General features: G+C 41.0%; 2 protein-coding genes across 2 annotated transcripts in view; one reads left to right on the top strand and one right to left on the bottom strand.

Moving 5' to 3' along the window:
• Eif3j (eukaryotic translation initiation factor 3 subunit J) overlaps positions 1 to 19227 on the top strand; it is a 24845-nt gene extending 5618 nt beyond the window's left edge. Inside the window, exons 3-8 of the mRNA XM_021156457.2 lie at positions 6259 to 6313; positions 6685 to 6776; positions 13075 to 13189; positions 16077 to 16238; positions 17310 to 17383; positions 17535 to 19227. Coding sequence (XP_021012116.1) covers positions 6259 to 6313; positions 6685 to 6776; positions 13075 to 13189; positions 16077 to 16238; positions 17310 to 17383; positions 17535 to 17666 — 630 coding nt within the window. The 3' untranslated portion in view covers positions 17667 to 19227. The remainder of the gene's footprint in view (positions 1 to 6258; positions 6314 to 6684; positions 6777 to 13074; positions 13190 to 16076; positions 16239 to 17309; positions 17384 to 17534) is intronic.
• Positions 19122 to 27069, bottom strand: part of Spg11 (SPG11 vesicle trafficking associated, spatacsin) — a 63090-nt gene continuing 55142 nt past the window's right edge. Inside the window, exons 30-39 of the mRNA XM_029468384.1 lie at positions 25699 to 25838; positions 24950 to 25148; positions 24477 to 24614; positions 24199 to 24332; positions 23326 to 23433; positions 21609 to 21777; positions 21275 to 21363; positions 20944 to 21099; positions 19993 to 20144; positions 19122 to 19656 (exon numbers count right to left, since the gene is read on the bottom strand). Coding sequence (XP_029324244.1) covers positions 19476 to 19656; positions 19993 to 20144; positions 20944 to 21099; positions 21275 to 21363; positions 21609 to 21777; positions 23326 to 23433; positions 24199 to 24332; positions 24477 to 24614; positions 24950 to 25148; positions 25699 to 25838 — 1466 coding nt within the window. The 3' untranslated portion in view covers positions 19122 to 19475. The remainder of the gene's footprint in view (positions 19657 to 19992; positions 20145 to 20943; positions 21100 to 21274; positions 21364 to 21608; positions 21778 to 23325; positions 23434 to 24198; positions 24333 to 24476; positions 24615 to 24949; positions 25149 to 25698; positions 25839 to 27069) is intronic.

The following is a 27069-nucleotide window of genomic DNA, read 5'->3' on the forward strand; positions in this document are numbered from 1 at the left end:
GGTAGGACTAGGTTTTTTCCAGGAGACCCCTTATCTAAAAAATGTTCTTGGAGCAGTTTCCAATTGGGAGGGGGTACCTTGGGGTAAAAAGTTCAGGAGTGCTCCGGGAACAGTCTCTGGATGGGAGGGGTAAGAGAGTTCAGGAAAAGTTCAGGTGTTCAGTAATTTTCCTCTTTCAGATACATGAAACTCTGGGTTCCATTTCCAGCATTATGTAAGCTTGGTATGATAGTGGTACCCCTCCTCTAATTTCAGCACTCAGGATAAGAAGTTGAAGGTCATCTACTCATAGGGAGTGTCTTAGGTTTTTATTACTGTGAAGAGACACCATGACCACCACAACTCTTATAAAGAAATATATTTCTTACAGTTTCAGAGGTTCAGTCCATTATCATGGTGGGAAGCATGGCAGCATGCAGGCAGACCTGGTGCTGGAGGAGCCAAGAATTTTACATACTAGTATTGAGAGTCAGAGACTGTCAGCCAGAGACAGGCATCCAGGAGGAGACTCTTTTCTACCGTGGGCAGAGCTTGAGCATAGGTGGAGCCCTCAAAGCCCCAACCCACAGTGATACTTCCTTCAACAAGGCCACATCTCCTAATAATGCCACTCTCCATGGGCCAACCATTCAAAATCTGTGGAGGTCAAACCTATTCAAATCACCATAGGGAGTTTGAGGTAGCTCTGGGCTACTCTGCCTTTAAAAAGAAAAAAATCAAAAAGGTTTGCTGGACTAAAGTGAGGAAAAAGGAAGAGAAATATATGTTAATCCCAGGCTATTGCTATGGGGCAAAACAGTTTTAACTGTTCTTTTTTGAAGCTATTCCCATTTGACAGTCTATAATTATGTATTGCTTCAGTTGGAAAGTATTTTCAGCCTTAAATACATTTCTCTCAATGTATATGACACTCCACATTTTCGTATTATGAAAATGGCAGGACCAGCCAACTGTTAGGTACATTATTAGAAAACTTTTTAAAAATAATATTAAAATTTTTTGTTTTCCTTTTAATAGTTGGTTGTGTTTGGTTAAGAAATAGATTTTGAACTTGAAAGCATCTCAAAGAGATGTCTTTGAGAGAAATGATTCAAATGATACTGGGTGAATAACTGCAGGGCATAAGTATTATATACATGAGTAAAGTATAAACAGCTTCTCTCTAAGGAAGCTGGCCGGTTTATGAAGGCAACCTGAATGGTTTTTGTTATAATATTATAGTCCAGGCTGGCTTAGAACTCCACAGGTAACAAGTTGACCATGAACTCCTGATCCTCCTGTCTCCACACACTGTGCTGGGATTGCAGGCATATACCACTAGCATGCCTAAATCAGATTCCTGCAAGTGTTTGATGTTTATTTCAGTAATGGAGACTGAATCCAAAACTTCATGCATCCTGTGCAAATGCTACATCGATTGAGCTATATTTCAGCTCCTGGGAAAGGTATTTTTAATAGGATATTAATAGGTTGTATCTTCAACCAAATAACACTGAGGTCTTTTTTGAAGTGATAGGTAAGCTGACTGTCTCTATTTTAAGTGTCTTGCAACACTTTTGTCACTTTACCTGGAAAGCTTGCCAGCATTTACAAGGTCCTCGTGCTTACAGCGTAGTCTGCTCAGTTTCCCGACAGCAGTCGTGGAGGCATTCTGTGCCTACATTTACTTTCATAATGTAAGGACCAGAGTCTTTAAAGATTCCTGTGGAAAGCTACCTAGCCTTCTTGGATAGTGACAGCTATATTTGATCTCTTAAGAGAATTAATATGATAGTTTAGTAGTAATGTCAGGGTAGGCTTGTTGCATGTGTTTGAGGGTAGTGGTAATAGACACGGCTTGCTTTTCATGGTCCTTTGTGCACTGAGGCAGGTGTCATGACTCTGCCTAGAATTTATTTACAGGAACTGCCTTTTTTACTATCAAAACCTATTCTGGCCTGGTGTGATGGCACATGCCACAAATCCCAGCATTCCAGAGTTAAAGAGGATCATGGCTCAAGGCCCCTCTAAACTACACAGTAAGACCCCACTTCAAAACAGACAATATTTCAAGAAATGGAATCTCTGATAAGATGGAGAATTTCTAAGTAGCCTCCTGTTTTCATGGATAAGAGCTGGGTTTATCTTTTGTTGTGGGAAACCCGAGAGTGATAAGGATAGAGGGTACAGAGTGGGTGAAATTTTCTCATGACTTCTTGGTACCAGGCAGAAGCTTGAAGATCAAAATAAAACCTACCAATGGCCGGGCAGTGGTGGTGCACGCTTTTGATCCCAGCACACGGGAGGCAGAGGCAGGCAGATTTCTGAGTTTGAGGCTAGCCTGGTCTACAAAGTGAGTTCCAGGACTGCCAGGGCTACACAGAGAAACCCAGTCTCTAAAAGAAAAACAAACAAACAAACAAACCTACCACTGGCAGCTTGAGATTTGAAGGTTGTGTAACTAATACAGTTGCCTGTATCTGGGCATGTTTTACATGCTGCCTGAGGTATGTATGTATCTTAACTCTACTTTTTTATAAGATTCCCTATGATCTAGGAGAGCTCACTCTAGAGCTAATGGGAAGAACAGATCTTGGCAGGAGGGACTTAGTTTTCAGTTACTTTATATTCCAAAATTCAGAGGGAGTTTTGTTCTGTGTCACGTTGGTCCAGAGCAAGTTCCAGTGTCACTTCTTGCTGAGATAGCGTGCTGGCTACTTCTGGGCCGCAGTTTTCTGTGGAATGAGGTGCCTTACTTTTAGGAGTGTTCTAAGGGTCAACCTTAATGTTACAACATGAAAAGGCTCCCAGCATAATTATAGGTGCACAGTGAATGTTCAGTATGCGCTATATACTGTTATTATCTCAGCTTTAACTCGGCACTTCCTAGACATGCGTTGACCCTCGGAAGCATGTTGCAGACCCCAGAATACCTGATAGTTAACTTGTTTTTATCTCTTTGATTCATAAATAGTAAGGTCATACAAACTTTTAATTTTTAACTCTAGTATTTTAGTTATTCAAATAATGACTAATAGTCTATTAAAAGTCTAAATCATGGTTTAAATTGACAAGTGGTTATAAAAACATCTACTTGGGGGCTGGAGAAGGCAGCTCATGGGGTAGGAGCACTGACTTCCAAAGAATCCGGATTAGAGTCCTAGCACTTATGTAGTGGCTTACACTATAGCTCCAGTTCCAAGGAGTCTGAATCCTCTTCTGGCCTCTCAGGGCAATAGGCACACAAGTGGTACATAGACATGCATGAAGAAAGAATATCCAAACACAGAAAATAGAATGTTTTTTAAAAATTATACACACACATACAGATGTTTTCTTGTATATATAATTATTCCTGTTCTGCTTGTTTCCATCATTGCAGCTTTAATGGGGGGTGGGGTGGAGGAGAGATTTTTTTATTTCTTTGCTGGATATACAAAGCTTCTCTTAATTGAGGTTTAGTGTACATCCCTCTGTTGATTTAGATCTGTGATCTGTAATGCTGTAAAACTAGAAGCTTGTGTTGTGGGTGTGGCGTATTAGTCAGTCTTTCCTCGTCTGATCGCCAGTGCTTCCTGCTTTGCTCCTTCCCTCTGATGCTCATCTTCCAGTGACACAGTGACATGCATACTGTGCCTGGTGCTTGTGAGCCTGTTCTACCTAGATATTGAAGCTCAATTTAAATTGAGGACTGTCTACATCCCTATTAAATTGGAATCTTCTAAATTCTATAGAAAATAGTGTTTAACAATAGGTTATATGTAGCTCAGTGGTTGAGTTAGACATAGAAAAATTAGAGTATAGGTCTACCTCAAAGTGCCTTGCCCAGCTTAGGGAGCCAGAGCTATAAAGGTTTAATTAGTTCCTGCCTCACCTTTTGTTTTTTTTTTTTTCTCTCTGAGACAAGGTTTCTCTGTGTAGTCCTGGCTGTCCTGGAACTCACTCTGTAGACCAGGCTGGCCCCGAACTCAGAAATCCACCTGCCTCTGCCTTCCGAGTGCTGGGATTAAAGGTGTGTGCCACCTCGCCCGGCTGATAAGCTTTTTATGGCATTAGCTAAATGTTTATGGAGAAACATTAAAAATCTAAAAGTGGGAATGGCCCCTAGCAGACATTAAACATACCAAAAACGTCTGCAATGAAAGCAGTGTGGTACTAAGTTGGGTGTTAGTTACATCTACAATCTCTGCACTTAGGAGTAGAGGCAGGAGGACCACTGCAAATTCTAGGCTAGTCTAGTTTATATGGCAAGTTCCGGGAGGGCCAGGGCTATATAGTGAGACCCTGTCTCAAAATATACATTAAAAAACCCTCCAAGTATTACTGATAAGTGTGAAGACACAGTCTTAATGGTAGGATAAGATAGAAAGCCAGAAATTCAATATTCAAAATTTTAGTATTTGATAACAGTAGGCCAGACTTTAATAACTGATGTTTGGCAGCCTACTAACCATTTGGAAAAATTATGAAATTAGATCTGTGGTGTTTTGATCTAGATGGATCAGGGATATAAATTAGGAAAACAATGAAACCATAGATTCAGGAATAAACCATGGCAAACTCTTTCGTGTGAGATTTTGTAACTTAATGGAAATCCAGAGGTAGCAATGGTCAGTGACTCATAGATTTTATTATGTTCAAGGGACAATTTCATGAAGAGAGAAAGACAGGAGTGCTTATTATTTTTGTACCTGCTCACTAGTGTACTAGAAATTGAGATAGTGATTAGTCAAGCTGGGGGTGGGGACCTTCTTGTCTTTGATCCCATCACTTGGAGTCAGAGACAGGTGGATCAGTGTTGGAGGCCAGCCTAATATATATAGTGAAACTGTCTCAAAGGCCAAGATGTAGTGCACCCTTTCTGTTGTTTTCAGGTAATGTGGTACAGATTCTATAGTATATCCCTTATCCAGAATGTTTGGGGCCAGATGTATTTCTGTTTTGCGATTTTTTTCCCCCTTTAGGTTATAAAGTGCATATGTGTAATGATATAGTTTAGAGATGGGACTGAGGTAAATATGAAATTCTTTTGTTTTAGATATATATTTTTTTATGAGTACATTGTAGTTCTACAGGCAGTTGTGAGCCTTCATGTGGTTGTTGGGAATTGAATTTAGAACTTTTGCTCGCTCCTGTCAACCCTGCTCGCTCCAGCCCAAAGATTTGTTTATTATTCTATGTAAGTATACTGTTGCTGTCTTCAGACACCAGAAGAGGGCATTGGATCTCATTACAGGTGGTTGTGGGCCACCATGTGGTTGCTGGGATTTGAACTCAGGACCTTTGGAAGGGCAGTCAGTGCTCTTACCCACTAAGCCATATCGCCAGCCCTGTTTTAGATATATCTTATACACATAACTGGAAGGTAATCTTATACACTGTTTTTAAAGTTTGGTCTATTTTGACTAAAGACCTATCAATGGATCAGGTTGGAATTTTCTGTTAGTATGTATGTATGTATGTATGTATGTATGTATGTATTTTTGGTAGTACTGGGGATTGAACCTAGGGTCTTGTACATACCAGGCAGGCATTTTACCATTGAGCCATATTCCCTAGCCTTCATTTGTTTTTGTTTTTGTTTTTTCCACTTAATTTTGAAACAGGATTTTACTAAGTTGCCCAGACTGGTCTTAAACTCACTTTGTAGAGGCAGGCCTTGAATGTGAACTGTCTTCCAAGTAGTTGGGATATATTCAGGCTTGTGGCAGTAGGCCTAGCTGTTGTAGGAATGGAATATTCTTGTAGCAACATGTTGGTACTTAAGAATGTTTTGAATTTTGAAACACTGCAGATTTTTGGATTAGAAAATGTTAAAGAATTGATAAATCTAACTTAAATGTTAAAATTACTGTTCAGACACTGGGTTTGGTGGCCCGAAATCCTACCAATTAAGAAGTGGAGGCAGAAAGATCTGGAGTTCAAGGAGAGCCTGGGCCATGCTGGACTCTGCCTTCTTTCTGAATACTAATTTTTAAAGCCTAGTAGACGTTGCTATATACAAATAACTAGTTATAGGACAAGGGAACAACAACATTGGAATTTACAGAATACTAGGAACAAACCCAAAGAGAAACATGTAGAGCTTCTTACACTGCTGAGATAGAGAAGTAGACTGGAAAATGGAAAGATAAACCTTGGCTAAGGGTCTTACTACTGTTATAAAGTTTGTAACACCAAAAATACCAGCAGACTTGTTTCTGTAGAATTAGGTTAACCCTATAGCTCACATGGAAAAGAGAGTGTGTAAGAATCACTAATGGCGGGTCTTGTCTTCAGGATAACTGGGATGATGATGATGATGAAAATAAAGAGGAAGCAGAAGTCAAACCAGGTGAGCCACGTTGTTTATTCTCTTCTTTTTCCTGCTCTTCCTCTCTGGCTTCTCAACAATCAGATTATAGACCTGCTGGTTTTCTGTTTGACTGCTGGGTCTCATGAGGAGAAAAAAGCGTAGAGGAAATGGTGTTATTTGAATAACTTACCTTGTCTAAAGGAAGTATGAGGAGAGAGATTTGGATCTTTGGGCTACGACTTAAAAGGAGAAGGAAAAGTACCAGAGCTCTGCCCCCTTCCCAGAATCTCACCATACGACTCTGGGGATTTAGGGAAGGGTTGGTTTCTTCAAGTAGTCAAGCATCATGTCTGTCTTGGTCATAAACTAGAAAGTATTCAATATAATTGTAAATAAAATATTTCTTTCAGAAGTAAAAATTTCAGAGAAGAAAAAAATAGCAGAAAAGATAAAAGAGAAAGAACGGCAGCAGAAGAAAAGGCAAGAAGAAATTAAAAAGAGGGTAAGTTCTGTCAGTTTCCTTCTGATGCATACAGAATTCATATCATGTCAATTGTAGCATAGTATCTGGACTGGCTGCAAATAACTACCTAGTAACTTGAAGGGCTCTGTAACGACTAAATGGATATATCATAAGTGTATCCCAGCTGGGTGTTGTGGTATATGCCTTTAATGCCAGCACTCCAGAGGCATGAAAGAAGTAGGTGAGTCTCCATGACTTTAAAGTCAGCATGGTCTACAAAACAAGTCCAGGACAGCCAGGGCTATTACACAGAGAAACCCTGTCTCTCGATAGATCAAACAAACAAACAAACAAACAAACAAAAATACAAATCCCAGAAACAGATTGGTGAGTTTTGCAAAAAAACCAGAACCTAGAAGTCTTATATGTGAAAATATTTTGTTTCTCATTCAGAACAGATGTTTTTTGCCTGAACCTACAGTTTTCTTCTTCCTCCTCCTTTTTCTTCCTCCTATTTCTTCATTCTTCCTCCTCTTCTTTCTTTCTCCTTTTCTTCCTTCCTTCCTTCCTTCCTTCCTTCCTTCCTTCCTTCCTTCCTTCCTTCCTTCCTTCCTTCCTTCTCTCCTTCTCTCAGTGCTGGGATTGAATTCAGGGTCCTGGGCATATAAGTGACCCCTCTACCACTAATCTGTATCCCCAACCTATCTGTAGCTATTTCTAGTCACAGTTACTGAGCAAAATATAAAAAAACTTCTGTTTCTGTGTTATTTGTGCTTTTATTCTTCATTATTTGTAGCAGGATCCAGAAATAGTATTAACCGTTTTAAATAGGAAACATTTTCATAATTCAAACATTAAACAATTACTATAAAACATTCCTAACCCCTTTCTTTTTTTTTTTAAAAAAAGATTTATTTATTATATGTAAGTACACTGTAGCTGTCTTCAGACACTCCAGAAGAGGGCGCCAGATCTTGTTACGGATGGTTGTGAGCCACCATGTGGTTGCTGGGAATCAAACTCACGACCTTCAGAAGAGCAGTCAGTGCTGAGCCATCTCTCCAACCCCCCCTAACCCCTTTCTCACTTATTCTCTGTCTCAAATGCAAACATTTCAAGATATCTTTATATTTCTGTATATATTATCTGTGTAAACAAGGCTGACCTTGAATTTGATTTCCTCCTGTCTCTTCCTAAGTGCTGAGATTACAGGCATTCATTATTAAGTGGCTTTCTTTTCTTGTATGGTTTCCACATTGTTTTTATTTACTTTATTATAGAGGTCTTTTCGTACATGACATGGAAATTTCTTCCTTCCTTCCTTCCTTCCTTCCTTCCTTCCTTCCTTCCTTCCTTCCTTTCTTGATTGGGTTTCTCTGGCTATCTAACAGGTAGCCCTGGCTGTCCTAGGATTCACTCTGTAGACCAGGCTGGCCTCAAACTTCTAAGATGCTTTCTGCCTCTGCCTCCTAAATGTTGTGATTAAAGGCATGCACCAACACTGCCTTGCCTTCTTTGATTTTTGTTAAGGAAAAAAAAAAAGGACTGGAGAGATGGCTCAGCGGTTAAGAGCACTGACTGCTCTTCCAAAGGTCCTGAGTTCAATTCTCAGCAACCACATGGTGGCTCACAACCATCTGTAATAGGATCCGATGCCCTCTTCTGGTGTGTCTACAGTGTATTCATAAGCATAAAATAAATAGATCTTTAAAAAAAAAAAATCGGGGCTGGAGAGATGGCCCCGCAGTTAAGAGCACTGACTTTTCTTCCAGAGGTCATGAGTTCAAATCCCAGCAACCACATGGTGGTTCACAACCATCCTTAATGAGAAACAAATAAAAAACCTATGGGCTGGAGGAGTGAGTGGGACCTGAGCAGGTGGGAGGGGGGCAATTTTTTTTTTTTTTAAGATTTATTTATTTATTATGTATACAGCGTTCTGCCTGCATGTATCCTGCAGGGCAGAAGAGGGCACCAGATCTCATTACCACCATGTGGTTGCTGGGAATTGAACTCAGGACCTCAGGAACAGCAGACAGTTCTCTTAACCTCTGAGCCATCTCTCCAGCCTGGGGAAAAAAATCTTTAAATATGATAATAGAGAAAATAATGTAGCATGGTTGAACATTCCTGTAATTCCAGTACTTTGTAAGTCTGAATTAGAGGACTATATCATTCAAGACTAGCCTGGGTTATACAGGGAGACCGAGTCTCATAAAGCAAAAGTGATAGTATTCATTCCTTGGAAGCAGAAGCAGGAGGATTATTAAAATGTGGATGCTACCTGGTCTATGTAGCAATTCTAGGCTAGTCAGAACTACATGTTAATGCAACTAATGAGCCTCTGAACAGGGATCTTTTTCATATGATTGCATAAATATAACCTGATATTTTAAAAATCTATATATCTCAAGCTTAATATATATTTGTGTTTAATGTGTTATACACATATACACACACAGAAATGTATATTTCCAGTTATTCCAAGCAGTCTTTTAGATTTGCTCTATTCAAGCAGGGCCTGTGCATGTATCACATGGTGATTATTGTGTTGACTCCTATATATAGTCTTCGGTTTTCTCTGCTTACCCCTCTTACTACCTTGGTGCCCATTCTCTTCTCCTTGTTCTACTGATATGTAAAAGAGACTGAGCTACCTTTTGTCTATATCTGGTTACTTTATAGCTTAACTCTAAATTAGTAGTAAACTTTTGGTTAGGTTCATGTTAGCCATTTTAAGCTTGGTACACACATATATGAATGAGTAAATGTATGAATACATGGACATTACGAGCAGGGTGTGGTTCTGCATGTCTAATCCCAGTGGGAAAGATACAAGTTTGAGGATAGCCTAGGGTACAGATAAAGACCATGTCTTAATAAAGAAGCAAACAAATAAATATGTGAGAACTATATATGGTAGTGTATACCTATAATCTTAGCCACCCTTGACAATATGAAACCATTATAAAGTCAAAATAATCTCAAAGAAGAATTCTGTAATGTATAGAATAAAGTTTAAAGCTGGTAAGTGGAGTTTAGTATTTCATTATAGTTCTTTTTTTTTTTTTTTTATAGGTTTTTTCAAGACAGGGTTTCTCTGTGTAGACCAGGCTGGCCTTGAACTCAGAAATCCCCCTGCCTCTGCCTCCCGAGTGCTGGGATTAAAGGCGTGTGCCACCACCGCCCCACAGTTCTTTTCAACTTTAGGGTATATTCTAACTTTTTTTAAAAATTTTTTATTAGGTATTTTCCTCATTTACATTTCCAGTGCTATCCAAAAAGTCCCCCATACCCTCCCCACCACCACCCTACCCACCCACTCCCATTTTTTGGTCCTGGGTTCCCCTGTACTGGGGCATATAAACTTTGCATGTCCAATGGGCCTCTCTTTCCAGTGAAGGCCAAGTAGGCCATCTTTTGATACATATGCAGCTAGAGTCAAGAGCTCNGGGGTACTGGTTAGTTCATANTGTTGTTCCACCTATAGGGTTGCAGATCCCTTTAGCTCCTTGGGTACTTTCTCTAGCTCCTCCATTGGGGGCCCTGTGATCCATCCAATAGCTGACTGTGAGCATCCACTTATGTGTTTGCAAGGCCCCAGCTAACTTTTTGAGACACGGTCTTATTATATAGCCTTGGCTGGCCTGGAATTTACTATGCAGACCAGGTTGTCCTCGAGCTCAGAATTCTACCTGGCTCTGATTCAATTAAACATGTGCTACAATCCTTCTTATTTATTCTTTAAAAAGGGATTTTAAAGAATGTATCTTGCTAAGTGTATATAGTAAAGTACTACGTTCTAAAGTTATTTCATTATTTCTTGTGTTATTTTATCTATTTTTATTTTGCTTTTTTATATGCTTAATTTTGTTTGTTTTGTTGATTGGTTTCAGACTTGCTGTGTGGCTGAGGATGACCTAGACTTGGTGATCCTTGTCTCTTCCCTACTGAGTAGAAGGATTTCAGGCATGCTACCACGCCTATTTTGTCTTAGTCTATTTTCAGCTTAAGATTTTCTATTTTTAAGACAGGGTTGTAATATGGAGTCCAGGCTAATGTGGAACTTACTGACCCTACTGCTTCAACATCCTGATCATGGTTTTTTTTTTTTTTTTAGACAGAGTTTCTCTATGTAACCCTGGCTGTCCTTGAACTTACTGCCTGGCTCTGATGTCAGAAGCTTAAGTTTTGAATTCTTTTTCTGTTCTTTCTTTTACTTTTCAAGTCAGGGATTCACTGTGCAGACTAGACTATTTTGAATTTACAGAGTTAGATTAAAAGGTGTGCTTTATTTTTGAACATAAAAGTGTTCAGAAATGAAATCTTAAAAATGATGATATGCTCAGAAAAGCCTGATTGGTAAGAGAGATCTTAATAGTTTATTAACTTAATAGTTTGTATGATTTAGTCATTTCACAGTGTATACATACATATTTAACGTGTATTTAATAAATTTTTTTATTTATTTATGTATTTAATAAAACATATTTAACGTGTACAGTGTAAATACTTCCTTCTGTCCTTCCGTCTGTCCTTTTTGCTTTTTCGAGAAAGGGTTTTTCTGTAGCCCTGGCTGTCCTAAAACTTGCTCTGTAGACCAGGCTGGCTTTGTACTTCCACATAACTGCTTGCTTCTGCCTCCTAAATGCTGGGACTAAAGGCATATGCAACCACCACTGGGCTATTTTTATCTTTTTAAATCAACTATACCTTAGTAAAGCTAGGGAGAGAGGTCCTAAGCATCATCTATCTATCTATCTATCTATCTATCTATCTATCTATCTATCTATCTATCTATCAATAAAAAAGTATTTTCATTAATTTCCACTGTCCCCACCCCACCCCTTTGGTTTTTTAAGACAGGGTTTCTTTCTCTGTTGTAGCCCTGGCTGTCCTGGAACTCACTCTGTAGACCAGGCTGGCCTTGAATTTAGAAATCCGCCTGCCTCTGCCTCCCAAGTGCTGGGCTTAAAAGTGCACTACCGCCGGGCAATGGTGGTGCACACCTTTAATCCCAGCACTTGGGAGGCAGAGGTAGGAGGATTTGTGAGTTCTGAGGACAGCCAGGGCTACACAGAAAAACCCTGTCTCCAAAACCAAAACCAAAAAAAAAAAAAAAAAAAAGTGCACTACCTCCACCTGGCTTAAATTCTACTCTTTTTGTACTGGGGAACTGAACCAAGTGCTCTACCCTGAGCTCCATCCCCATCGGTAGATATATACTCATAATCATCATTTCATCATTTACTGCCTTGTTCCTTGATGAGCAGTTGGGTCTTTCATTAGTCTTTTTTTTTTTTTTTCTGGTTATTCGAGACAGGGTTTCTCTGTGTAGCCCTGGCTGTCCTGGAACTCACTCTGTAGACCAGGCTGGCCTCGAATTCAGAGATCCGCCTGCCTCTGCCTCCCAAGTGCTGGGATCAAAGGCGTGCGTCACCAACCTGCATCTCAGGTTGGTTGGTTTCTTTTTTCTCCACTGGCCAGCATTTCATATTTGTTTGTTTAGTTAGGTGGTTTGTTTCTCTTTTCTTTTTTTAAATAGCCAATCTTTCTATATTTTTTAAAAAATTATTTATATTGGTGTTCTGCCTCCATATATGTCTGTGTGAGAGTATCAGATGCCCTGGAACTGGAATTACAGTTGTGAGCTGCTATGGTGTGCTGGGATTTGAACCTAGGTTTTTTGGAAGACAACTCAGTGCTCTTAACCACTGAGCCATCATCTCTCCAGCCCTTGGGTTTCTTAATATAAATACTTTAGAATGACTTAATGAAAGCATGTAGAAATATTTTAAGATGCCTAAAACATGTTTCTGTATTGCCCTAGAAAGGTGGTTTAGAGTCTGTTGTGGCAGTATATAAGAATGCCATTTCATCTTACCTATAACTTCATCGACTCATAAGATGGAAAAATAAATAACCTCAAATCTCACCCAGATGTTGCTCCCTGTTGCCTTGCGCAAGCTGTCAAACCTCTTTATGTCTCCATAATTGGCAAGGGGTGGGGGTGGGGGTGCTGTGACTAGGTTTTTCTGTGTAGTTGTAGCCTTGGCTATTCTGGAATTCACTCTTTAGACCAAGCTGGTCCCAGATCCACCTGCCTCTTGGTGCTAGGATTAAAGGTCTGTACCACGACCGCCCAGCTTTTGTGTTTTAGCTGTACAGTTGAAGTAAAGTACCTGAAGTGTTTAGATGAATGGTGAAATCCAGTAATCAGTGCATGTGCTTGCTTCTTTATATACGTATGCACTGACATAAAATCCATACAATATGAAAATCTACTGTGTCCATCATAAGCTTGGCATTTGTAAGTGAAATTTCTGTTTCTTTCTAGTTAGAAGAACCTGAAGAATCTAAAGCACTAACACCCGAAGAGCAATTAGCAGATAAACTCCGGCTAAAGAAATTACAGGAAGAGTCAGACCTTGAATTAGCAAAAGAAACTTTTGGTAAGATGGTGGGTGCAGTGTTGAGTTACTGCAGATGAAAAATTTTGCCTGTCTTACTACCTGTAAAAGATCAAAAACCATGCTTTTAAAGGACACATACATTCGCATTGCAATTAGAAAACATTTTTAAGCTCTTGTTTATATATGTGAGATTGACAAGGTATAGGCAGATTTTTGGTAAAGATATAGTCAAAGGTTATTAAATTTAAGACATCACTGTAGCACATAACTATAATCCTAACACTTGGGATGCTGAGACAGGAGGGTCAGAAGTGGAAACCAGCTAGGTCTATATACCAAGGCTGTGCCTCCCAATTCTGTCCCTAAAACAAGTACACATTCCCTAAAATTAATGAGCTGGATAGATTCTGTAGTCTGTAGCTTGGGAATTAAATGCCAAAATGTCTTTGATGTCATCCTGCTGCAGTAAGTCTAGATAGAACTTGGGCTTAGTATGTAGGTCCATGTAGAATATCCAGTTCTAGTTAGCTTTGCCTCATGTTCAGGTTTGTTTCTTGTGTATGTATGTGTGTGTGTGTGTTTTTTGGCCTTTTTGATACACTCTTTCAGAGACATCATTTTTGTGTGGCATGTCTACAGCTATAGTTAGTGAACAAGATAAGTGGGTATATTCTTAGTGCTCTAAGAGTTATACAACATAGTTATATTATATTTCTGTGATTAAAATATCAGACCAAAAACAGTTGGGGAGGAAAGTCGTTCTTTTTTTTTCTTCTTTTTAAATTCTTTTCAGTCTTCAAACATACCAGAAGAGGGCATCAGATTCCATTACAGATGGTTGTCAGCCATCATGTGGTTGCTGGGACTTGAACTCAGGTCTCCTGGAAGAGCAGCCCGTGGTTTTTTTTGGTTTTTGGTTTTTTGGTTTTTCCGAGGCAGGTTTTCTCTGTATAGCCCTGGCTGTCCTGGAACTCACTTGGTTGACCAGGCTGGCCTCGAACTCAGAAATCCGCCTGCTTCTGCCTCCCAAGTGCTGGGATTAAAGGTGTGCACCACCACCGCCAGGCTGCAGCCCATGTTCTTAACCGCTGAGCCATCTCTCCAACCCGAAAGAGTTTATTTTTATTTTACAGCTTATAGTCCATTATCCAGAGAAGTCGGGGCAGGAAGTGAAGAAGCAAGCCATGAAGGATTGCTGCTTACTAGCTTGCTCTCTTGGCCTGCTCATTCTGCTTTCTTACAATACCCACGACTCAGGAGAATCACTGTGTACAGTGAGCTGTGCTGTCTCACATAAATCAAAAATCATGAAAATGCACCACAGGCCAGTCTGGTGAGGGCATTTTCTCAGTTGAAATTCCCTATTCTCAGAGGACTGTATAGTTTACATAGTTGACTTAAAACTAGCCAGTACACCTAAGGAAGAGTTAAAGGTATAGAGAAATCAAGACTCTATACTTCATTTGTCAAATTTGTCATTACCAGGTGTGAAAAGTTGTGATTCCCCAATCCCTTCTCTAAAACGCAAGGGGCTGGCTGTAGTTGTTTCCCCCTCTTTAGCAAAGAATAACCATATTCCTCAGGTGTGACTGGGTATTCTTGTATTCATGACAGCCCATGTGTATATGCTCAGTGTAGAAAACCTATGAGGAGGCTGGAGAGATGGCTTAGCGGTTATTAGCACTGACTGCTCTTTCAGAGATCCTGAGTTAAATTCCCAGCAACTCACGTGGTAACTCACAACCATCTGTAATGGACTGGATACCCTCTGTATCCAGTGTGTGTGTGTGTGTGTGTAAAGTCTCATATGAGATATACCAATTGTAGATTAAGAAGTAAAAAATGCACTAGCATAGTAATTGTTTGGTTACTAAGAATGAACTGTCATTTCCTGTACTACAGTGCTGAATCTGTAGTATTGTTAGACCATTTACTTGAAGCATAAATACTTTAACACAGAGTTCTTTTAGTCTTCTCAGGTTTAAACACTGAGAGAAAACTGCTTTTGGAGTTAGTTGATTAGTTCTATAGTATCCATCTTTTTTTAAATAAGATTTATTTTATATATGAATATACTGTTGCTGTCTTCAGACACACTGGAAGAGGGCATTGGATCTCATTGCACATGGTTGTGAGCCACCACGTGGTTGCTGGGAATTGAACTCAAGGACCTCTAGAAGAACAGTTAGTGCTCTTAACCACTGAGCCATTTTTCTAGCCCCTGTTTTGTTTTTTAACTATATCTTTAAAATGCATAAGGTCTTTTATTGTTAATTTTTTTTAACAAAGGAAATCTGTTAAATTGAAACAATCAAATCACAAAACAAATATCATGTCACAGAATTACATTTTTAATTTTCAATGCAAGGGATTAAACTCAGGGCTTAATACATGTTAAGCAAGCACTACCTGCGCTATATTCCCAGCCCATACGATTTTATTAATTTATTTGTTGGTTGTTTTAGTGTCTGTCTGTGTGCCAGGCCTTGAACTCTAATTTGAATTTAAAAGATTTAGAAGGTGCCTTCTGAATTCTGTCCCAAGAACTTCAATAGGCCCAGGTTAAAAAGCTTCAGAGGGCTGGAGTGGTGGCTCAGAGTATAATAATAACCCTGATGACAACATGAGTTTGATCCCCAGGACCCTTATGCTCTTATTTCCACGTGCAGGTCAAGTGTGTGCGTGTGTGCAGACACACACACACACTCACTATGGCAAATCAGTTTGGTTTATGAACTTTAAAATTTAAGAGTAAGTGTGTTGTTGGTCAGAAGACAGTTTTGTGGAGTCAGTTCTCTCTCCTCATCTCTACATGGGCTCTGGGTAAGCTCTTGTAACCCACTGAGCCATTTCACTAGCCCTTCATTGATTTAAAATTTAAAATGTTTCATTTTTCCTAATGTTCCAGGACTTTTGTCTCTTATAGGTGTTAATAATACAGTTTATGGAATAGATGCTATGAACCCATCTTCAAGAGATGACTTCACAGAGTTTGGAAAGTTACTAAAAGATAAAATTACACAATATGAAAAATCACTATATTATGCCAGTTTTTTGGAAGCCTTAGTTCGAGATGTCTGTATTTCATGTAAGTGATTCTGATTTCTAGCCTTTTTTTTGTCTGTATTATCTGGGTGTGGTGACCCATATCTGTAATCCTAGTACTTGGAAGCAGAGGCAGGCAGATCTCTGTGACTTCCAGGACAGCCAGGGCTACACAGAGAAACCCTGCCTCAAAAAACTTAAGCACCATACTTTGGAAAATAGTTCTTTAAAAGAGCTTTTATGCTATGTAATGATAGAGTTGGGATTTCCTTTTTAGCAAATATTTTTGGGATGTTCTCCAATGCATGGTGGCTTTGCATTCTTTTGTAGCTTCCCAAAAGACAGCTGGTTTATCCCAAACAAAGCAGGCCACAAAACACTGGGTAATCTTTTTATGCAGTTTTCTCCTAAATGGTCCACAAATGGACTAGGGGTTTAGAGCTTACTCAGTAAGATCCTTAAAAACTGCAGATTTTACAAATGGAAGCCTAGGTGCTGTCCAAGTTGTCCGACAGAACTGGGTGCATGTGCTGACATGCCACACCAAGGATATCTGGGGATAGGACTGGCTGAAGATTGAGAAAAAGGTCATTGTGAATTAGGAGTTGATTTTCTTTGGTTTTCATTTTATACGTAGTGGTTTTTACTGTTGTTTGGGGGTGGGGGTGAGGGTGGGGGGAGGTACTTAAAGCAAACTTCCTAACATTTTCTCAGAACTGATTTTTTTTCAGTAAGTACAGGAAATACTGTCCACTAAATGTGTTGTAGTTCTTGGACCAGAAGGCTTGTCATCTGTGTGTTAACAGCTGATGTGACGATGTGTTGCAGGAGGCCATGGTTATTCTCTCCTCTTTCAGACTGAGGAGAGGACATAAGCAGCAGTGCGAATACTAAAGAGTCCATAATTACAGTCTTAGCCATGGACCCTAGCCATAGACTCACCCGTTATTTACCTGATTACTTAGGAAGGAGAAACTCACAGTTGTTTTAAAGTTACCTGAGTTCATCAACAGACAAATTAGTTTGTATATGTTAAAAGGACGGCTGTGATTTTATTTTTCAAAATGCTGAAAAGCTGAAGTTTACTAGTATGATCTCTCTCCCTCTTTTAAAGTGGAAATTGATGACTTGAAAAAGATTACCAACTCATTGACTGTGCTCTGCAGTGAAAAACAGAAGCAAGAAAAGGTAAGGAAGGCACGCTCTGAGACAGGACTCATGTGTTCTTTTCTGAGACAATCAAAATGTTGTAGGTGCCTTTGACCTCTTTGAGTGCTTGCTATGACAGTGAAATGCCCATTGCAGATAAAGATTCATGAATTTAACTCTTCATTTTTAGCAAAGCAAAGCCAAAAAGAAGAAGAAAGGCGTGGTTCCTGGAGGGGGATTAAAGGCCACCATGAAAGACGATCTGGCAGATTATGGTGGATATGATGGAGGATATGTACAAGACTATGAAGACTTCATGTGACATTTTATCTTCTGGTGTCTTCTTTCTTTTGCCCACAATCCCTTCAACATGTAGCACAACCTCCTTTCCTTTCAGTTCTGCCAAATGCTACAATCAGAAGTGCAGTATCTTTTGTGCTGGTTATTTAACCCCTTGACACTCAGGTGCTAATGTGCAAANGAGGGAACTTGGATCTTGTTGCCAAGGGGTTAAAATTGGGAACCTCAGTTGCTACTAAATCATAGTTTAAAAACAAAACAAACCTAATAATGTTGTCATTGTTGCTATCCGATTCCNTAGCAGCAGTCACTAAATTGGAAACAAAGGTTGCAACATGACAAAAAAAAAAAGTGTAGTATTTACCAGCACCATTCAGTAATACAGCCTTAACCATACCTCCTTGAACTACTTCATAACTTGTCGAGAAAAGCAGTTTGCAGCAAGGGCATGTNGGATGCACCTAGTATTAAAATTGCTTTGTCTTAAAATTGAGGTGAGGCTATTAAAAACTTGTGAAGAAGACTGCTTATCTCAGAGTGAAGATACTGTGGCTGAAAAGTACTAGTTTGATACTTAAGATTTTAATGACCAAAACCCTCTCCCTCTGACGTTGAAGCTGAAGAAGGTAAACTTCTCCATATACAGTGCAAGTGGTGGACTCTCCAGTGCAGTGACTGTCTAGTTCTTTATCAGCTGTTTCTATTGATGGAGGACTTCAGATGGGGGAGGGAACTCTGTTTCTGTTTGCCTGATTCAAGTGTCTGAGAAACAAATGTTCTAGGCTGCAATGGGAAAACTTTTAACAGGGTTTTGGCATTTCCTTTTCTTTATAAAACATGCTCAGCAAACTGCACCAGTTAACTACAGTTTGGTAAATTGTTATGTTAACAATTATGACATCTGCAGTGTTTTATAAAGCAACTAATTTAATAAAATCACTATTGTGAGGTCTTAAATTTTGTGTTATATCCCCAGAGATAGTTGAGAGTACAGAATGCCACTCATGGGTGGAGGTCTCTACTCACTAAAGCTAGTCAATGCTTGATGTAGTCACAGCTTTGAAGCAAGAATGTTTGGAGTCTTCAACAGTTACAGAGCAACAGAGGCTGCCTTCCTACTCTTAATGATTTTNTTGTTTAGATGCTAAGGCTCAATTAAGTACCTAGGACTATTTATTTGTAGTAATGGAGCCTGTTACTAAGGTTATTGCTGGAAGCATAAATTGGATTACATCTTAAATAATTTACCCAAACTTGTGTACCCCTCACCCCAGGTTTTCACAATCAGAACAAAAAATGTTTTTGATTTCTCTTCCATAGGCAATAGGAATCTCAAAGCTCTGTAGACTACTAAGTGGAGAACAGGACCATCTAAATGACATGAATTAGTAGGAGGTGTGACTACACAGCAATAACTCCAGTAAATACTGTTGAAGGCAGACAAGGGCTAAGATNTCCTCAGCAGTAATAATGACACTGAATTAAAAACTATTTTATTATAGAAAGTTCAGTTTCTAACTCATGAAAATGTATCACCTGTTCCTTAACTGTGTAAATAAGATTAAATTGCTTTGAAACTGGAACCTGCAGGTACAGGCGTTCTTTAACCACTATTGTTTCTCTGATGTAGAAGCCACTCTAACAAAGCACTTCTGATCTCAATACTAATTTTTCCTCCATTCCCTACAGCCACAAACGACTAATGCAGTATGGTATATTTCTGGGCTTTTCAACTCAAATGGGGATAAAGATCTCCAAATACTTTATTAGGATTGAACATCCCTTAGAGCTGTATAGGTACAAACAAGCAATCAGGCGCCTTTCCAATCTTCTAACCTGCGAGCATATCTTTAAGGCAGCATCCCGTCTGAGGGTCCTTCAGAAGCATATTTACAATTTCAAAAAATTTGTGTTCATATGCCAACTTGTAATACAGGTAGATATCTTCACAATATGAAAGTAACTTCTTCAGGTTTTCTGTGACCCTGTCGGTAGGCTGGTGTTGTTTATATCTACACAAAAGATGTATAAAAAGTACAGGTTAAATGCTGTATTGTCAATGAGAGGGATCCACTCCACCACCACTATCTGCAGAGGTTGGGATTGTGTAGCTTAGGAAATTGTCAAACTAGTATTGGGTCTTGATGAATTAATTTCATTAAAGATAAATACGTGTACCCACATACTAAATGTAGTACTATTGTAAAAGGCACTTTTGCTAGGGTTTCTGGCTCATAAGCAACATTTTTTTTTTTAAACCATCTCTATGTGTAGCCCTGACGGTCCTGGGATACACTAGCACTGACTTGAGGCAACTGCTGGGATTGCTGTCAAGTTGAAATACTTACTTTTTGGAAATGTCTTCAAATATATTGGGTCTTAGTAACTTCTGCTGCTTAAATTCTTCCAAATAACTAAAGTCTCCTTTAAGAATCACTTGTTGGTAGAGTACTTCAGCCCAGTCAGGAACAAAGTCATAGGCCTCAGCTACAATAGAAGCCTGCAAAGGATGGGCATGGTGGGAGGGACCGTTAGAGCCTGGGCTGTGGTAACTGTCAGAGACAGTTCTGTACACAGTGAGTTATGATGAACACAGTGCTAAAGGCTCTGTCTTCGGTCATTTAAAGTCTTGTTGATTAGCATTTCCCTCCCATAAAACTCATGCAGTAACTTGTTTTTAGTCTTCCTTAAAATGGACAGCAAAACTGCTGAGATGTGAATTATTTCCGAAACTCAAATGTGTGAGGAGCAGGGAGAAAAGCTGGTGCTGGGACATTAGTACCTTTTATTTTTTGTTTTTCAAGATGGGGTTTCTCTGTGTAAGAGCCTTGCTTCTTTGGAACTTACATTGTGGACCAGGCTGGCTTTAAAACTCTGCCTCCTTAGTACTGGGAACTAAAGCTATGCCTGGCCAGTCCCTTTTATTTAAAGGCTAGAACTGATCTCTGGGAAGACCATGCCAAGAACACAATCTAGAAAGACTTAAGAGGATAAGCAAAGGATACCTGACTCATAACTGACAAACATCAAAATTCTCCATCCTTTGCCCAAATCATGTGCTAGAGATGTACATCAATCAATAGTGGCTGGGAGTGTGCCTTAAGTAGTGCATTTGTGAAGACCTCAGTTTGATCTGAATCACTAAAAACACACACATCCATCTCACATTTCCTCCGAGTGGTACTAATAGCTAAATTGGGAGAACTAACCCTGAAAGGTCAGACTCAGCCCCTGGGGCCAAGAGTGAAATACCACAGGATGAGCAAGCATGCTGGCAGTACTTGCCCCAGTATTCTTACCTGGTAGAACCGAGGTAGGGTCATGATACAGTCCATTAGCTTCTGATGGCCCAAGTTGATAAGCATTGTATTCTGGCCACTGTTGAGAAAGTGAATCTGTAGTGTTATCAACTTGGTGAGCCTGTTACAGTGCAGGGCCTGTCGAACACAGGAGTCCTGAGGGACAAGGGTGGAGGAGACACATGAAGGGAGAACTTTATTGTTACCATCCCTTCTGTTCTCTGACCTTTGCTTAATTCATTATACACTCCCTCTTCGCTTGGAAGAGCCCAAGCCAAAGTAATTCCTAGTACTGCCAAGGCTGGAGGCCAGATTAGAATGCACTGGTTACCTTGGCATAACTCTCTGCTGCATCTAACATCAGAGTCAGGGCTTTAAGCAGGAGCTGTTTTAGTTGGGCTCCATTCTTGAGGCTTTCTTCTGTAGAATAAAGGACAGTTGTTAGAAAGCTCAGTGGCTCAGAGCCACTCAGTGACGGCAGGCTAGGTGGGAAAACATCCTAGGTGTATTCACAGCAGCTGTGTTCACTCGGGTGAAGGCTGGTGAGAAATGTATGCCCTTTGGTGGATGACGCCTTAGCATTTCAGTCCTAAGGTTCACAAGCTTCTATGAACTGCCATCTTCTGCCACCTGGAGCTCCCGAGAGCTCCTAAGGCTGCACTCACCCCAGGGCTGAGACTCAATCAGCTTCAGTTGGATGCAAGCTGCTGCCTCGTGATTCTCTCCTATCTCCCGGCACATGCTGAAGCACAGGGCAATCATATTGTGCTTTTCGCTGTCTCCAGGGCGGCAACGTTTGATGTAGTCTAGTAGGGCTGTCTTCAGGGTGCCAGTCTGCCCAGAAAAAACGGTATATCCAAGGTCTCAGCCAGGGACCACAGGAGAGAATCAACTGAGTCCATTGGTTTTATAAACTATTTAAAATACCCAATGAAAGGTAAATGAATAGAATGGAAATGACAGTAAAATCTTAAGCTGTCTTGAAAACAAGGAAACAGGCGTGTCCTCATTGTTGGGGAGCATAAACAAGAAGGAATCCTGTTAAGAGCACACACTTAACTAAAGTCTGTTTGCTAGGACTCTGTCCTGAAGATGTACAGTGTGAAGCTGAATGTAACACACTTAATAGCATTAATTAAAAGCAGCCTGGATGCCCCAAATAAAGGCTAAGAACATCTTGTAGCTGTTAAACTGCTGTCTTTCTCTTTTCTTCTTTATTACGGAACTGGACACAGGGCTAAGCGCATGCTTTATCACTTAACGATGGCCTCTGAAACAGGATTGACTTGACTTGTGAAATAGCCACAGTAAACATCGTATAAAAGGAGACCCTCAGTTATCTCTTATTCTCAAAGCGTATAATTTCACTAAAAGGTAAATTTTGGGGTACATATGCAAAAAAAGGGGTATATTATATTAGTAGTGGGTGTCTCCAGATGGTGAACACTGAGGAGTTCTGTGTTGATTTCTAAGTGGTGTATGTATTACTTTTGTAATCAGGAAAAAGCTATTAAAATAATTTTAAATGAGAAAGTGCCTCAAAATAATTAAAATCTGCAAGATCTTAAGATTGGCCTTCTGTCAGATCTTGCTGCTTTGCAATCAGCAGGATTGTCCTGAAAGGCCTAACAGATTTTTTTTTCTTTTTCTCAAGATGGTTTCTCTGTATAGACCAGGCTGGCCTCAAACTCAGAAATTCGCCTGCTCTGCCTTGTGATTTCTGCCAAGTGATGGGATTAAAGGTGTGCACCACCACACCCGGCAGATTTTTTTTTAAACTACTTTTTGACAGGAGAAATGAACAAAGACAGACAGTAAGTCATGCACCTACCACCAATGCTTTGGAAACAAAGACTATGTGAGTGACATGCCTTCTGTCACTGCACAGAATGGGGACAGAGAAGCTGCAGAGCCCAAATACTAAGCAAGCCAGGCGGGTTGCCAAAGCTTCTTCCCAGACATCAGTAATAGCTCCTTGTCTTCTCTGGCCCTAGTCTGTGCACTGCTTCCAGACTTGGTGTGTGTGTGATGGGGGGGGGGGGTGTTTAAGTTTTTCATATATTTTAATCCTATTCTTTTTCCTCCTTAACTCGTAGAACTTCCCTATCCACCTATTTTCAGCAAGTTTTCCAAGGAGATATGTCCTTCTCAGAAGAGGCACTTCTAAACAAATTAGGGGTAAAAGGCTGAGGTGAAGGAGGACAAATATTTTCATTATTTAGCATAAATCATGACTCAGTCTGAACTCTAATGTAAGTCACTGGTGATAGTGTGCACCCAGGGGAAGTCTCTGCTCTCTCTGAACATTCTGGAGCCCACACAGATGTATTTCCAAGAGCAGGGGAGACTCACAGATCCTGTAGCTCACTACTAAACACCTACTGGGTCTAGCTTCTTTCTCATCAGAACTTCGAAATAATGCTTTTGATGCAGCAAGTCAAATATGTACGTCATCTCATTGTAGCGCCCAATGCCAGTGAGGAGGCGGACCTGAGGGAAAGAGCATGTGAGGCTGTTAAAGTCAAACCACTACCATCACTAAATATCCCAGAGGGATAGGTTAGTGCCAGGCTGCCATGCTTCACTCCTTCCCACTCACCCAGCTGGGGCTTCCCTGGATTTGGACTGAGCCTCTGGGATGTCACTGGTTGTCACCCATCTTTAATGGACTACCTATCTACTGCTACGATGCCTTTCTGAGTGGTGCTCAGCACTCCTCATTGCAGTGGGCTACATTTTTTTTGTTTTGTTTTTGTTTTTCGAGACAGGGTTTCTCTGTATAGCTCTAGCTGTCCTGGAACTCACTTTGTAGGCCAGGCTGGCCTCGAACTCAGAAATCCACCTGTCTCTGCCTCCCAAGTGCTGGGATTAAAGGTGTGCACCACCACGCCCGGCTAGTGGGCTACATTTTACTTAATGACCTGGGTGGGCATTTGGGGAAGCATAAAGAGCTTGGGTGCTTCATTTACAGATCATGTCTGAAACTTGTTTAGGGGAGAAAGAGTTCTTTCCCTAAAAAAGTAGACTTCCCTTTGTACCAAGAAGGTACAACAGCCATGGTACATGGCAGGGAACATCTTGCTTTCTGCTCTTTTGAGACACTGATTTTGACAAATCAACGAGGAACAGAGGGCTTGGCTCCCTGGCCAGTAATCAAGTAGATAAAGGATCCAAAGACCCTATCAGCTTCGATCTGGGGCCCTTGTCTCTTTAAAGCTGCCTCAGAATGATGGTAGGTTCAAGGGGACTACTCACCACTAATCCGTACTCCTCGTTGGGAGCCAAGTGGTTATCTGTGAGCATGCGGGCGGCCTGCAGGACTCTGATGATGCCTTCCATGTGGCAGGTAAAGGTAAAGCAGTGGTGGGCCAGGATCAGGAGCTCTGTGGCTGGGTGTGGGACATGGGTGAGATGGACCTGGACCTGCCATTGACTTGCTTGGCAGGGGAAGTCCAGTCTAGAGAGTGCTTATGCTCTGATGGGCTTGAACTTAAAACTACAACAGTACAAGAGTGTTAATTATAAGGACTTACTGCAGGACAGCTCCCCGTGGGGGACAGAGGGAATCTTGTCCAACAACTTCATGCCCACCAATGTACGGTCTTGACACAAAGCAGTTAGCTGAAGAAATGTCTGGCTTTCCTCTGCTGGGTTGAAAGGTTGCTTTTCTCCTGCACAGAAAGATGTGGAGACAGGTACTGAGTTTTCCATGAGAGCTGGCAGAAGAGCCAGAACACGGTGCCAGGAGGCTAACTGTGCCCAGGAGGTAATCCTGATAGCTCTTTCTAGCTGGCTTTAATGGGACAAGGGCATTATTTCAGAGGCAGAATTACTATAGCCATGATTATAGAACAATAAGATGATTGTAAAGGGTTCTTTTTCTAATAATATGCAGTCTTGAAAGGGCAATCATACAAGTAGTGTATGACTGTAACATTCAGATTTTTCACACTGGGAAACTAAGAATACTGTCTGAGAGGTTGGTGAGGTCTGGAGAGGGGGGCACCTGTTCCCTCTGATGGAGTCAGTAGCTCCCGTGTCACCTCTTCAGCCACTAGTTCAGCCACAGTGTCTGGTTCAAGGCCCTGGGTGTTGATGAAGACCTGGGCTTGTCTACATCGGTCAGGCCGCTGAGAAGCTAAGATTGCTCGGAGCATGGCTTCACTGTCTCTAGCAGCAACATCTCCATAGGAACAGCCCAAATCCTAAGAGGAAGATAACAGGAGCAGAGTTATTTTTAGAAGCAAATAGTAGGAAATGTGTGGACAGGCCACTACTGCCTGATCTCAGCAATCCCAATACCCCAGAAGAGTAAGTGATGCCGCCCAGTCCTGCCCTTCACCAAGTCAGGTTCGTCACTTGTAGAACGCTCATCTTTTCAATTACACAGAGTAAAGGAATGGAATAAAATGCTTATCCTGGAGCCAGAGCTGCAGCCTGTGCTTCCAGACACCCCAGTCTTCTTTAGACAAACTTCTTGTACTTTCTGTTTCCCAACCAGCACAGAGCCACACACATCCTGTCTGCTCTGGGAGTGAGAGGGTGAAGAAGTCTGTCTTTGTATGCATCACATGTGTAATGTTCAAGTTAGAAAGTAAAATCAGAAGGAACTCATGTTCAAGCCATTATTTATAGAGAGGAGCCAGGAACCCATGGAAGTTAAATATCTTGCTCTGCCTTCCTGGAAGACTCCACTGGCACGTCCTGCCTCCCTTTCAGACAGTGCTCCTTTGGGGATCCCCGTCTGGTGCATACCTTGGCAAGTTCATACAGACAGAGGACCTGCCGGCAGTAGTTCTTCCCATGGAGGCACTTGCTTATGAGAGTGTGGAGGTTCTGGGCTACCTCATCAGTGGGTGGTACCATCACAAATGATTGACTGTCCAAACTTGAAGCTGAAAGCAAATACAAGTCTGAGGGGAGCTCTAGGGTGTCCTCTCCCCATGACTTCAGCACTCTGAAAAGCTCCCCGAATTCAATTCCCATGATGCATCTGGGCCTGCGGCCACTTCTGACAGAACCCCACTTAAAACTTTCATCACCACCCTTCAGGAAATCCATCCATGATTTCAATAATCTCAGACCACCTCAGGCTTGAAGCTTTCTTCATGCTCTAGAGATCAGTACCAAGATGTCTGCTTCTGAATTCCTCACATTGTATACTCCAGCGTGTCTGCTTATCTCCAAACATCTCTCAGGCACCTTGGTTCCTACTCTGAGAAGACAGAGCTCCTGCTCCCACCCCCACTCCCCTTTCTCCTTCAGATCGCTCCTCCAGTCTCACTCTTAGTCTCACATTCAGTGCAGAGTGCTTGCCCAGCATTTCTAAGGCCTTAGGTTCAGCCCCAGCACTGAAAACTCCCAAGCAAAGCCTAAGTCTGGAATGGGAGACATGCTTCTTTACTTCTTGGTACCAGGAGAAAGTAAAAGTGAGTATGTAACACTTGCTGTTCTTCCCCTTTTGTCTCTCTGAGCATCTCATTCGTAGCCCTAGCTGGCTTTAAGTTCAGCGTGATTCTCCTGCTTCAGCTTCCCTAGTGCTTAGATTACAGTTGTGAGCCACCATCCCAGATCGGTTTGTGTAACACAGGGTTTTACTGTCTGCCAATAAAGCTTCGTTAAGGGCTGGTGAGATGGCTCAGTGGGTAAGAGCACCCGACTGCTCTTCTGAAGGTCCAGAGTTCAAATCCCAGCAACCACATGGTGGCTCACAACCATCCGTAATGAGATCTGGCGCCCTCTTTTGGAGTGTCTGAAGACAGCTACAGTGTACTTACATATAATAAATAAATAAATCTTTAAAAAAAAAAAAAAAAAAAAAAGCTTCGTTAAACTATGGTACAACCACTCAGTAGAATAATCTTAGCCTATTGGTGCATCCTGACCGGAACATGCATGTGCTTGCTGGGCATGCGGAAATAACAAAAAGGCATTCTGAGAGCTTTGAGAAGACAGCATTGAATGTACTTTGGCAGCCTGTATGAGTGGACTCTCATTTGTTACACTGAGCAGATCTAGTTCATGCAGCTGAGTGCTTACTTGGTATGCATGAAGCCCTGGGCTCCATTCCTAACTTCACATAGCTAGGCGTGGTGGCACACACCTCTAACCCCAGCACTCTGTAAA

This window comes from Mus caroli, chromosome 2 (genome assembly GCF_900094665.2).
Source record: "Mus caroli chromosome 2, CAROLI_EIJ_v1.1, whole genome shotgun sequence".
In the NCBI taxonomy this organism is placed as follows: Eukaryota; Metazoa; Chordata; class Mammalia; order Rodentia; family Muridae; genus Mus; species Mus caroli.